The sequence below is a fragment of the Crocodylus siamensis genome, chromosome 6, assembly GCF_052110815.1.
Source record: "Crocodylus siamensis isolate JL-2025a chromosome 6, ASM5211081v1, whole genome shotgun sequence".
Classification (NCBI taxonomy): domain Eukaryota; kingdom Metazoa; phylum Chordata; order Crocodylia; family Crocodylidae; genus Crocodylus; species Crocodylus siamensis.
Window position 1 is genome coordinate 29,594,538 of NC_143400.1, and position 13,127 is coordinate 29,607,664.

The 13,127-nt window shown below is 55.2% G+C and overlaps 1 protein-coding gene across 5 annotated transcripts in view; it reads right to left on the minus strand.

The window, feature by feature from the left end:
• Positions 1-13,127, minus strand: part of KANSL3 (KAT8 regulatory NSL complex subunit 3) — a 36,286-nt gene that overhangs the window by 7,417 nt on the left and 15,742 nt on the right. For 2 of the 5 annotated variants that reach the window (XM_090051107.1, XM_090051113.1), the window contains 10 exons: positions 11,929-11,992; positions 10,650-10,850; positions 10,164-10,320; positions 8,170-8,247; positions 5,233-5,406; positions 4,975-5,059; positions 3,909-4,063; positions 2,864-2,976; positions 2,352-2,574; positions 1,784-1,917 (listed from right to left, as the gene is read on the minus strand). In XM_090051107.1, the coding sequence (XP_089907233.1) occupies positions 1,784-1,917; positions 2,352-2,574; positions 2,864-2,976; positions 3,909-4,063; positions 4,975-5,059; positions 5,233-5,406; positions 8,170-8,247; positions 10,164-10,320; positions 10,650-10,850; positions 11,929-11,992 (1,384 nt within the window). The remainder of the gene's footprint in view (positions 1-1,783; positions 1,918-2,351; positions 2,575-2,863; positions 2,977-3,908; positions 4,064-4,974; positions 5,060-5,232; positions 5,407-8,169; positions 8,248-10,163; positions 10,321-10,649; positions 10,851-11,928; positions 11,993-13,127) is intronic. The other 3 variants (XM_090051110.1, XM_090051112.1, XM_090051111.1) reach the window with 3 other exon arrangements.

Sequence of the window (13,127 nt, forward strand, 5' to 3'; positions counted from 1 at the left end):
CACATGCCCCGCACTTCACCCCAACAGCATCACGGCGAGATCGAGGCTGGAGACATGGCAGCACTGTGCCAGACCCCACTGTAGCCCTTTTCATGAAGGCACAGCTGGAGTTGCACCCAGAAACCCAAAAAGGCAACAATTACAGTAATTACTGGAACATGACTGAGGAAACAGCTCCCTATTCTTATTATTGTATTTTCTGGTATAGAACACGCCCCTGAAATATAAGACACACCTTTGCTTTTGAATGACAGATGAAGGAAAAAAGATCTTTTCTTCAAGGAAGTGACTGAGGAACAGCTGCCAGGGAACTGGGCTTGCTCACTATTCTGCTTCTTGTGAGTCGGGTGAAGATTTTACTTTCATTTTTGCCCAGAATGGGCAAAACCTGCTCTTACTATATTTCTTGCATATAACATACCTCACATCACATCATCTTGAGCCAAAAACGCTACATACCATATGCAAAAAATACAGTAAGACAGCTGCTTCCCATGGGGCTCCTGGCAAGAGCGATACAACAAAGTAGCTTTGGCACACGGGCTCATACTGGCAGCCAACTCCATGGCTTGTATCGCATAGCCTAATTGCCAGTACCTGGACACTGGGTACAGATCCACCCCAAGAGGTTTGTCCAACATGGGTAATGGAGCCCTGGAAAGAACTGTGTCACTTGGGACAGCTGCTTCACGGCACACCTGGGCAGCAGAGGCTGCCTGAGGCTGAGATCTCCAGGCTCCAGCGGGTGCCTGGCATGATTCATTGGCGCTATTATTACTTTCAACAGACTCACTATTCCAATTCTGGCAATGCTCCTCAATCATACCAGGCTGGTGAAATGGCACCAGCGATGGGGCTGAAGGAACCAGATGGTCCCTGCTTTGCCTTTAACAGACGAACAAAGCCGACTGCCTGCAGCCCTCATGCCTATTCCAACAGACCAGGCTTCCAGGGGCTCAGACACCCCTGGTACCACCAAATCACCACAGCATCTCTTTTCTGGGGCTCCCAGTGCCTGGCAACCTCTCTGACAACCTGGCTCAAGCTGCCACGCAGACAAAATGGGAGCTGGGCATTGCTGAGGTTCCTGGGAAGATACCAGGCCTGCCCTGAAGCAGTTAAAAGCAGGAGGGAAGGAGGTGAGGAGAAGGGAGGACACCTTTTAAGGGTCTTCCCTTACCCTTAGGGTTTTGGCCTCTGTGGGAGTGGGATGTTTGCTCACCTGCAGGAGCTGGGTCCTACACCCATGGCCAGAGCTGGGAGACCTCAACCACAGCTGGCCTCAAGGACTCCCCTGTCCTTAAGGCCCAGCATTGTCCCAAAGCAGCAGAGCAGAGGCCAGGCTGGTTCTGACATGCACCCTCCCCAGAGAGGCCACCAACACTAGGGCTCCATGTGGGGCGGTCTATACTGTTGCTGCCACGAGTTTGCATCTGGACACAGTGCAGCACCTGGCATCAGATGCATCCTGAGAGGCTCCGCCAGGCTAAATCAGCCCAAGCCACATGGCTATGACATGCTGGGGCTCCCACACGTCCCCCCTGTGCTAGTCAAGCCCCAATCCCATGGGTGTGACTGCCCTGGCAGGGCAGGCTGGGAAGGAAAGAGGTCTCCTGGCCCCTGGGAATGGAAAACAAGGTCACTTGGACTTCCCAGGCCAGAGCACCACAGCATGCAGTTTCCCCCAGCAGCCACCAGGAGAGATGGGCCCTGGCAGGTGGTGACAGCAGCATGGCCTTTGCACCACGGCCCATCCTCCCTTGAGACAAGGTACCCAAGTTACCTGAGGTACATGGGGCTGCATTGGCTGCTCCTCTAGTGGGGACTGAAGAGCCCCCATGGCTGCCTGGCTCAGCGTAGTGACACGACTGGGCTGCCCCCGGAGGGTCACCGTGATGGTAGTTGGGGCTTTCAGGCCTAGAAAACACAAGTGTGGGACATATCATGAGTAGGAAGCAGAAGCAAGATACATCATGGCCATGGGGGGTTGGGACACATCACAGCTGGTGTGTAGGGGAGCAAGACACGTCACAGCAAGACGGGGGGGGCTGTGACATGTCACGGCCAGTGTGTTGGGGGACAAGATGCATCATAGGTCACAGGGAGGCAAAGTAAGTCACAAGACATGTCCTGACAAGAGCCCACAGGGAACAAAGGGCTACAAGCTTGGGAAGCACCTCAGAGAGCCAACAAGCCAGGTGGGCACCTGGCACACTCCAGAGCACACCCACAGACTGACCCATGAGATTCAGCTTGGCCCAGTACTGACGGTCACATTCAGAGAGCCTCAGATTGACCCCTACCAGAGAAAAAAAAGCCCGTCATGCCAGCTACAGGGATTCCATTCTCACCTGCGGCCTGGTTGGAGATCTGGGCCAGTCCAGGGAGGCTGCTGGCCAGCTTGGCCAGGCCCCCATTGGTCAGCAGCTGGTGGATGGCTGTGGGCTTCCCCCCTGCAGAGGCTCCCAGTGCTAGCGACGTGGCCACAGGGATGGTGCGGACAATGGTCCCCGCACCCGTGGTGATGGTACCCAGGTTCTGGAGGGCCGCAGGTGTCTTCACAGCTGAGGCCTGCTAAGGGAAGCCAGGAAGAGCTGTAAGCACCAGAAAGAGGTGGCTCCCTCCCTGCATCTTCCTCTCATCTAGTCTAGGGTCTCATGGCAGCAGGCAGCTGAAGCCTGTGGGCCCCACGGTATACTGCACTCCAACTCAGAGAAAACCCAGGCTGTAGCAGGTCTTTCTCCCCCTTCCCTTCTTCCGCTACCTCTGTACTCAGTGTCTGAGCCAGAGAAGGCATCTGGAAGGATGCCATGGCACCCAGGACCTCGTGCCCCAAACTCTCCCCTCCCAGATGGGGGCTTACCTGGGCAGGTGGCCCCGGGGGCGCGCTGCTGACTGGGAGGGCTGGAGCCTTGGTACTGATGTCCTGCAGGCTGAAGCTCAAGCCCTGCAGGAGGCTGCTAGCCGAGGTGGTGCCTGGAAGGAAACAGAGCTAGGAGGTGATCACTGGGGCTGGCTCACAGATTGCAGCCTCCCACATATGCTCCTGGCCATGAGCGCAGCCTTGAAGAGGCCCCGGCGCAATGACAGATGACCAGCCCACCCCTCAGCTCCTCCTGACACCACTGGAAAGGTCCCATAGGCTTCTGTAGGAGCAGGATGTGGCTTGGTGCTGGAGTGCCCAAGCCCAGAGAGAACACTTGGCTGTCCCTGTTGGCTCAAAGCCAAGGTGCCCAGTTGTCAGGGAGCCCTCATACCCCAAAGCCCTCAGGGCTGGTGCCTTACTTGAGTTCCCCTCATGGGGTACTGATCCCAGAGATGGGCTCAGCCTTCCACAGAGACAGAAATGAACGGAGATAAATAGGCCAGGCCATGCCAATGCTGATAAACTCCCCACCAGGGACAGACTCTGACCACACACCATGCAACTCATGAATTCTCAGCTTCCCTATGGTTTGGCCCAGAGTTTGCTCCGAGGAAGGGGTAGGAATACAGGAAAGTTTGAATGAAAAACCTGTGTGGCATGTAGAATTGGCTGCTATTGCAAGGACGGTTGGATCTGCCCAGGAGCCAATGTAACCATTGCTCCCTATTGCAGGGGTGGACAATCTATGGACCATGTGCCACAAGTGGTATGGGAGGCTGCCGTGCATGACATGCAGGAGGACGGGAAGGGGATGGGCAGCACAGCAGCAGATGGGGCGGGGAGCAGAAAGCAGAACAGCAGATGGAGCAGGGAGCACAGGCAGAGAGCAGAAAGCAGATCAGGCAGGAAAAGGGGATTGGAGTGGCACTCAGAAAGGATAAAGAGATTAACTTGTGGCCCACCAGCCAAGAAGGTTCCCCCCTGCTGCTCCCCCACTGGGAAATGGCCCCTCCCCCACCACCAAATTGAGAGAGGCAGGTACCTTGGAGGGAGCCGCTGGGCTGGGTCTGCAGGCAGTGGGCACTGCTGGCCACCAGCCGGCTCTGGAGGGTGTGGAAGGCGCTGGGCGCTGTGCTGCTGGGGATCACAGCTGAGGGGGTCGGGCTGATGGCTGAGGTCTCTGCTGCCGAGCTCAGCCTGGGAAGCAAGACAGAGCCACCCTGATGAGCTCCATTCTCAAGGGGGTGGGACAAAGGCCTCCATGAGGCACCCCTTGTTAGCTTAATAGCATGGCCAGGCTGTGCTACCAGCCTTCAAACACCCTAGGGGTGATGACAGAGGATGGAGATGGGGGCTCTTCTCTGCAGCTGCAAGGGGACAGGACTAGGAACAACGGCCTCAAGCTGCAGCATGGGACATCAAGGCTGAAGACGAGGAACAGCTAACGACTAATGACTCCCTTCCCTTCGCCCCAGTCCTGGGGAGAATGATGAGCCACAAACTGCAAGGCACCAGGCACTGAGCAGCAAGGTGTCAGGCCTTCAAAAGGAACCTGCATCTGTGCAGTTAGGCTTTCAGTCTCGGGGCTGTATCTATCAGCAGCACCCTCTCTACTGTAATTACCTGCAAACCACGCACACTTTCCCCTTCGGCACATCAGCCCTCCAAAACTGTGGGGGGGTGGGGTTGGGCTGCCTGAAGCAGGGGAAGTTGATTTTTGTACCCATATTAAAGCACAAGGAGGTAGTAATGCCTGATGGGGCTGGGCTGCTCTCCCTGGCCTTGGGGAGAGAAGCGGTGAAGCGCAATCTTCAGCGCACAGGTTTTACGTCCTCAGAGCCTCTGAACCACACAATCTCTTTTGCTCCCCTTTGCCTCCCCAAGCAAGGTGTGGATCTTCTTTAGGGAATGTGTGGTATGCCAGAAAATACAGTACCTGGTGATGCTGGGGCACCCCACCCAAATGCCCCCCATCTCTGGAGCCAATGGTATGGGCAATGTCTTGGCTCATGGCTCTACCTCTCCAGGGGTGATCACAGAGCTGCCCCAGACTCTAGGGCTCCCAGACCAAAGCCACCTCCCCGAGAAACAGACCCTGCGGCACTCACTTGGGGGTGGCGAGGAGTCCTGACAGCTCTTTGGCGCCTGGCACAGCTTGGCCAACAGTCATGGTGAGGGGCTTTCCTGCAGCCACTGCCAAAGGAAAATACAACACGTGAGGCTCTCCCAGCTCCGGTGCCTTCCACTGCCCACCAGAGCTTGGAAGCCCTCCGAGATGGGATGGATGTGGGGCCACAGGTGGGAGCTGGGCTGTGGGGTGCTCCCACTACCAGAAAGGTGCAACAGCAGGGGGCGTCGGGACTCACTTTCTGCCTGGGTGCCGGTGCTGGCTGTGTCCCCATGGGAGACAATGGTCACCTTAATCTTGGCCCGCTTGGATGCCTTGCCGCACGGGGTGGGGCTGGGGGTCTGATGCCGCTTCAGCTGGAGGCGTGCCTCATCCTTGTCGGCCCCGTCCTGCTGCTCAGCTGAGACGGGCACTGGAGGACACAGATGGGAGGCCTGGAACTGGTGGCCGCAGCATAGGGGAGAGGGACATGCGCTCAAGCATGGCTCTGCCACTCCCAGTATGCTTCAGCGGCCGTTTCCCAGCCCCCCACACCATCTCCTATGCCCCCCAGAGTGCTCTAAGGCAGGGGCATCAAACACATGGCTTGTGGTCCCCTCTGGCTCCTGCTAACACAGACCCAAATGCTCTGCATGGTGCCACCACTTCTACTGGCCCCAGGTCCAGATCTGACCCAAGGCACAGGGTTAGTTGGACACCCCTGGTCTCTCTGTTGACAAACAAGGCACAAGGACCTCAGGCAGAGGCACTGCTAACTGTCAAAGCCCCCTGCAAGCCCTGGGGAACTCGCACCCAGAGCCTGAGGAGAGACACATCCTAAGTCACAGCTGCTGCCTCAGTTCTGCTCTAGCGTCCCAGGCTGCCAGACCCCCATACACAAGCAGAATCCCCTCTCCATACCCACCTCCCTGCAGGGAGTCCAGGGATACGGAGCAGCCTGGCTGGTTCATGGCAGAAGGCGAGGCCACACCTCCAGCCCCCTGATCACCAACCAGTCGGCACTGATGCCTTGGTGGCTTGGGTCTGGGCCCCGATGCCCACAGGAATGTAGCCAAATGTTAATCAGTGCCCCCCACCCCCAAAGCCACCCTATTCCAGATACAGGCCCCTGACATCTGCAGACCTGGGAGGAAAGAAGGGATGTTGTTTTCCTGGCCCCCGGGTTTTGCAGGGGAGGTGGAGACAGGCTTCTGTGGGATGGGTGCCATCTCACAGCGCCATAGCTGTGGGCACTGAGCTGGTCCCAGGAGAAATCTGAGCCTGACACTGAAGAAAACTACTTCAGTGGGCATGTGGGGTGCATGAAGGGTTGGGAGCTTGCAACCTCCTCCCCTACAGTGTGTGGGGGCAAAGGAAGGCTCCCCGGGATCTCTAATCCTTATAGAGCAGCCCTCATCCTGCACACAATGATCTGTCAAACGGTGCTGCCAAAGGACTCCCCACAGCCTGGCACAGTTCCCGTTTGGCAGACATTGCCTCAGCCCTAGCTTCAGGGTTGCTAATGAAGGGGAACATGTCAGGAGCCCAGCAATGTGAGGCCATAGGCACTTCCTGCTTGAGGTAACAGGAACACATCCCACCCTGGTCTCACACCACTCATGGCTTCAACTGGCCCCAAGACCTGAGATCTGGAGATGAAGAAGTAGAAAATCCCAGGGCCTTGGCAGCTCCTGACAGTGTGGGCAAAGCAGAGGAAGCAACAAGGGAGCAGTGCCACAAGGTACCAGATAGCAGCGTCCGAACTGACCCCCTTCCATGGGGCACAGCACCAATGAACACAGTGCTGGAAGCAGTGAGAAAGCACTTCTGTCCCCCAACATGTGATCAGTCCCAAAGAGTCATGGCCATTATTTAACCCCTTGAGAGCAGGTGTCAACCCCTTGCAGAAGAGCCTGGAGAACTCTGACCACGTGTAGTGGAATAGCACATGTACTGGTAGTGGTGCTCAGGGTCCTAATGCTCCACAGGGCAGTAGGAGTTGGGGAGAATGTGCAGAACTCTTCTGCTGACATGCCCAGGCTGACGTCACTGCTGACATCTGGGGGACACTGCAAAGCTCTCCTGGGCAGGAACTGATGATAAGAAAAGTCCTTGAAACCCCCAGCCTCTGCCCTGCTTCTCAAGGTAACCAAACTGTCAGGCACAGTGTGTGCTGGGGGGCTGAGGGAACCACCCTGTGGCATGCCCTGGTCTGCAACTGGGTATGAGGGGGGCAGGAAGTCTCTGCCAAGACCACAAGCATTGTCCAGCACATTTCTGTTCACCCCTGTCCTGTTGCGAGTCCCCAGCAGTGGCCTCAAGGCATCATGTGCCACCACAGCAAGCAACATCAAAAACAGACCCTGGGCATTGCAGCCCAACTCCTCTGGATCTACCACTCACACCCAATCTCTCAATGCCCCTGAGGTCAACAAGGTTGCACCATTGTGACTGACCTCTCAAACCCAAGTCATGACGACAACCAGTACCAGCCTCCAGCTTAGCAAAGGCCCCTGCTATGTTGGGATCACAGGACACGAGGCTGGGAGACCCCCCTCACTCCTCCATTGTGATGGCCAGTCCCAGACATTGCCAGCAGCCAAGCCGAGTATCTTACTTGTTCACATACAACACACAACTTTCCCCGCTTAAACTCAGCAATCAAACACTTGAGGGGGGGTGGGGTCACAAGCTCTAAGTTCTCAAGCTCAGTCAGGGCTCACTGACTTTCTTGGTCCTACCCAGCCCCTTGGCTTCCCGCTTCCCTGACATGCACACTCACTCTTTCTACTGCTCCTATTCCACCGTTTCCCTAGAGCTGCTCCTTGCCTTCCAGGCCACGAGGCAGTACCTGTCCCTGCTGGCTCACCTGCAGAAAGGACGCTCCACCGTAACCACAAGCACAGCTGACAACAGGACACACTGCTGACTAAGAGAAGCTGCCAGGCCATGCCATGGATGCTGTGTGGCTGAGAAACACCTGTCACTACCCCGGACATGAGGGAACATGGGTCAGTGAGCATAAGTTAGCAAGGAGCTGTTCAATGGGCAGCAATGAGAAAGTAGGAAGCAGAGCAGGGTGGGGGAATGCACACCGCAGCCCTCCACCCTGACAACACAGTGCGATGGGGAGAGGAGAGCGATGGAGGAGGAGAGCAGAGAGAGAGAGAGAGACAGGCAGCAAGGAGATACTCACCAAAGAGACATGAAGAGGTGCCAGGAGGAAGAGCTTTCCTCACTAGCACGTTTTGTTTCAGAAAAGCAGCAAACTGAGCTGAAAGGAATCAGAGAGAATTACAGAATCACAGCGCCCGGCTATGGAGCAGATAGGGCTGGTGAGACCCCACGTATCCCCGCCCCCCTTGCCTGCATGCAGGGACGTCGCAGCTCCAGAACATGCTATGCTCTGGCCTTGGGGCTCCCTGTACAGCTACTGTACACACTCACCTACCACACACACCTTCCCCTGCAAAAAAATTAGCCTTCCAAAATTGGACGCCGTGTCTACCTGGAACAGCAGCAGTGGCATTTCTAGTCACACAGCGCTGAGACTCTACCTACCTGCTAATTGCTCTTTGTTCAACAGGTGTTAATGACCTCACTCTGTGAGGTGGAGAATGTGTCCAGATTTCTCCATATTTCCAAATTTCTCCCTATTCCAGAGTTCTCTCTGCATTTCTCCTTTTTAACAAATGGTCATGATGGTCCAATAATCAAGCAAGCCTTTTTTCAGCAATTGTGCTGAAAAATTTGCAGTTTAGTTCCTCCTGATCTCTCTTCTCCTGCATCACAACCCTACAGGCTCTTTTCAAAATCCCAGATCTGTCCATGAACTCAAGTCTTCAGCAGCATCTAGGGTTTCAGCTTTTGGCTGAACAGTCAAGAGCTGCTGCCAATTCAGCTGCGAAAGGGTTAAAACTGCAGTAGGAAAAGAGAGCATGAAGGAGCTGAAGAAGACACTCTGTCCTTGCTATATGCAACAACTCTGGTAAAATCTTTTTTTTCTCCTTTCCCAAACGAGGTACGTCTTATCTGAGGCATGTGGCATGCACAAAAATGCAGTATTCCCCCACGATGCACTAAATTATGCCAGCCTGGGAAAGGGCAGTGTGTCCAGGGGCACTGCTAATTCCTTTCCCAGCCAGCCCAGAGGACACATCCATGCTGTAGACACCTTCCCCTCAGCCCTTCAGCACAGCTGAGGGCACTAAGCTAAGCCAGGGGACCCAACCTACCCACAAAGGCCCAGTTCAGCCACTGAGACTTGGTATCTCTGCTGAGAAAAACTGGAATAGACATTTGCCTCCACAAGATGTACATGGACCCCCGGTGCTGGCAGCACTCAGCCTTCAAAGTGCTCTCAAAAGAGCTACTCCGCTCTACTGTGCTCAGCAGCCACTTCCTGCCCTAGCTCCCGTAAGTCCCAAGAATGATGCAGATGTGCCTAATGATTTGCATGCTGTGCTATGGGTAAGCCCAAGGCTCAAGATCCTGCCTGAAGTTGGTTCCTCCCATAGAAGGAGTCCTGGGAGCGAGCTGGGGAGCAGCTGGCATCCTCACAGGAAGCAGCAGGCTGTGGACTACTTCCCAGGTGCTACATGTTATTCATAGGTTCTGGAGGAAACCACCTGGTGCCCTGAATTTCTAGTTGCACCCCTTGAAGCCATTGCCCAGACACTCAAACACCTGGGTCCTCTCTCCTCAGGGAGGTAGGCTCTCTCGTGACTCCATGAAGCCCATTAGATCTGCACCATGGCTCAGCCACTTCCCTCAGTCCCCCCAAACCCTGGCAGCTTCCTTGGACATGAGACAGCAGCTCCCAGGTGACCTCTACACAGATGTCCCAGTGCCTGACATGGCAGCACCCTCCACATACCATTATGTGACAAGTAAACTGGCCAGGGATAGTGGTGATCCTACCTGGTCTGGACAATAGCTAAGGCTTACCCACGACCATACTGGGCTGCTGAGAGCACAACTCCTGCCCTGATTCAGCTCCCAAGAGAGTCAGTGCCCAGGAGCAGCTGGGAACAGATTGACCACTGTCCTGCTACAGGAAGTGTGGGGCACAGTCTCCATAGAACGTGGAGACATGCCAAGGGGTCCTGAAGACCTGCCAAGGGGTCCTGGAAAGGGTTTTACCAGGATGCTAGTGGGACACTGAAGAGGAGTGGGTGCCTGGGCTCTTACCTTGAGCCTGCTTGTGTGTCAAGACTGCTTCTGGCCTCTGCACTGGCCTCTTCAGCAGCTGAGCAGTGCCCACCGGGCTGGGCTTCTGGACAGCTGGCACAGTGGCCACTTTGATCTTGGGACTCGAGGTGGGGCTGCTGGAGACACTGGAGAGGTCCTGCAGAGGGGAGGCAGCTGGATTTCCACTAGGGTCCCACAACACCATTCCCAAGGGGGGCTCTGCATCCTCCAGTCCTTTGGTAGCACTAATTAACTTTTTGTCAGCCGTAACATCAGTACAATGTCATTATTTGCACATTAACAGGCAGGGAAGGAGGTCGGGAGTTGGCTCTATTCACTCAAGGGCAGAAGAAGGGGAAAAACCTGGCCCCCATGCTCAGACCCTGGGATAGGCTCCATCTCCAACCCTCCTGTCCCCTGCCAGCACAGCTCATGGACAGAAGGCCATCACCATATACTGACACCAGTTGCAGGCACTGTCCTTACCTCTGATCCGGAAGGTGAGGCCGGCACCTTGGCAGCTGGGGATGCAGGTTGGCTGGTTCTTTCTGGCAAGTCGAATGACAGGTCCCTCCTGGCTGGGTCCCGCGGCTTCTTCTTCTTCTCAGCATCAAGGTCACGAGGGTCGGAGCCAGTGTGATTCTCCGACCGGGTCAGGACTCCGGTCAGGAAGTCAGCAATTTCATCCTGGATGGGGAGCAGGATGGCACGTGTCTAAAAGGGCCTTAAAGGGCCTTTAATACTGAGGTTGCCCAAAGAGATGGCCCTGTTAAGGCTTTCCCTATACCTACAACACTCAGATGGAGCCAAGTGGGGACCCCAAAAGCAGCCTCCCCTTTCAGAAGAACGGGAATCGGGGATGGGTAACTGGATGGGTAGCTCCCTTGCTAGAGCCAAGTCTCTGTAGGTCCCTGAGAACCACCAGGGCAGTTCACAGCACCTCCATGTTAGAGGAAGAACCAAGAGCCTTTGCTGCCCCTGGCCAGTCCAGTAGGAAACCAGCTCTTCCCTTGAGGTCCGTGCAGCTAGGAGCCTCCACCCAAGCTGAGAGGACCTCCAGCAATGGCTGCTTCTGGCAGGGGAGTCATGTGCATGGTCCCCCAGGAAAGAGGTCAGTGCCCTGGAGAATGTCAAACTGTCTGGGGCTCAAGGGAAATATACACAGGTTCCACAGGCTAGCACCGGGTGTCCCCACAGCTGTAAGGCCTCAGCAGCACACCCCACTTCAGAGCCCATGCAGCAGAGGGCAATGGAGCACACCAGCTTGGGCTGCACTTTCACAATGGACCTTCTTCTTTTTTATGTTTTATGCTGGTCGAGGTGGGATCCTACCTATAACATGGGATGGGATGGTGCAGCAAGGGGGAAAAAAAATCAATGAAGGATACTGGGAACAACCCAAGGCTATGGTTCCTTAGCATCCCAGATGGTTCTGGGATCACAAGAGCAGTAACTGAGAGAGATGTGCTGAGGTTACAATTCAGAGGCAGACAATTATTTCAGGCGGAGGGCCGCTTACTAAGTTTTGGCAAGCCATTGAGGGTCGCATAACAGGCAGCGAGGGGCAGATAAATATTAATTTTCTAAATTTTTTAGGGGCCCCGCAGGCTGGATAGAATGGCCTGGCAGGCTGCACTTGGCCCATGGGCCGCATTTTGCCCACTCCTGGGTTACATCCATCCTGCCTGGCAGGGACATCAGGGTTAGCACCCACTAAGGCCTCTGGGCATAGGCCCAGCCTGCACAGAGACTGCTGAAGCTTTACCTGGATGCAACGGTCCACCATGCTCTGGGTCAGCCCTTCCAACTTCTTCTTGGCTTTGCTTATCCTAAAGATGGAGCAAGGAAAGGAGTCAACACACATCCATTCTTCCCTCCTGTCTCCACTGCTTCCCTCCCAACACCATCCATAGCCTGAATGCCAGCAAACAAGCATGAAATCTCCATACATCGTGCTGCAAGGTGAATTTCCCACCACTGCAGCCAGTACAATTACCATTTGTTCTCATATTCGCATGTAAATCCACAACAGGAATACTAGGGAACAAGGCTCCCACCTTCCAAGAAGCCTGTCTCCTTCTCCCTACCTTATGAGATTGCTCCTTCAGAGCACAGTGAACACCCCCTCCACTTTGAGACTACTCATACAGGGGTTAGCAACATTTTTAAACAGAGTGCCAAAAACACCGGCGATCTTAATTTGTAAGATGTTTGCATACCAGGGGCAGATCGCTGGGGAGCAGCGAGGGACCTGATTTTTGTTGTGGCAGCATAGTCCTGGCCCTTTTCCCACTGTCCACCCTGAGGTACACCTGGGGAGCAGCGAGGGACCTGATTTTTGTTGTGGCAGCGTAGTCCTGGCCCCTTTCCCACTGTCTACCCTGAGGTGCACATGCCCTAACACAGAGCATGGGCTGCTCACAGCAGGTGGCAGAGAGGCTGCAAGCAGCTGCACCAAAGTCCGCAGAGCTGCAGCCCAGCTCACTGCAAGTGGTGGGTGCATGTGTGCCTCAAGGCAGATGGCAAGGAAGGGACCAGGGTTGCACTGCCACAGCAAGGATTGGGCCCCGCAAGGCTCCCCGCCATCCACCCCAAGGTGGGCATACCAAACAAAATGCCTTTGCATGCCACACTCTAGCATGCATGCCAGGAGTTACCTATGCCTGCACTAGGGCAATGGTTTTCAGTTGGTTTTGGACACATATGCCTTTACATGCCAACTACTTTGGATTGTATTCTTCTCCCATGTCTCTACACATCAGGAAGGACATCAATGCCAGTGTTAATCAGAAGCTCCAGCTCCAAAATTTTGATTGGTCAAGCTGCAGTGAGACTTCACTGCCATTGGTTCTTTGCATACCCCTTGGCAAAGGGGGATCCCCCAGGGACACATACCCCTGTCTAAAACCCACTGCTCTAGACAACCCAAGGCCCATGGCATCAGGCCAACAGGCTCTCTGCCAC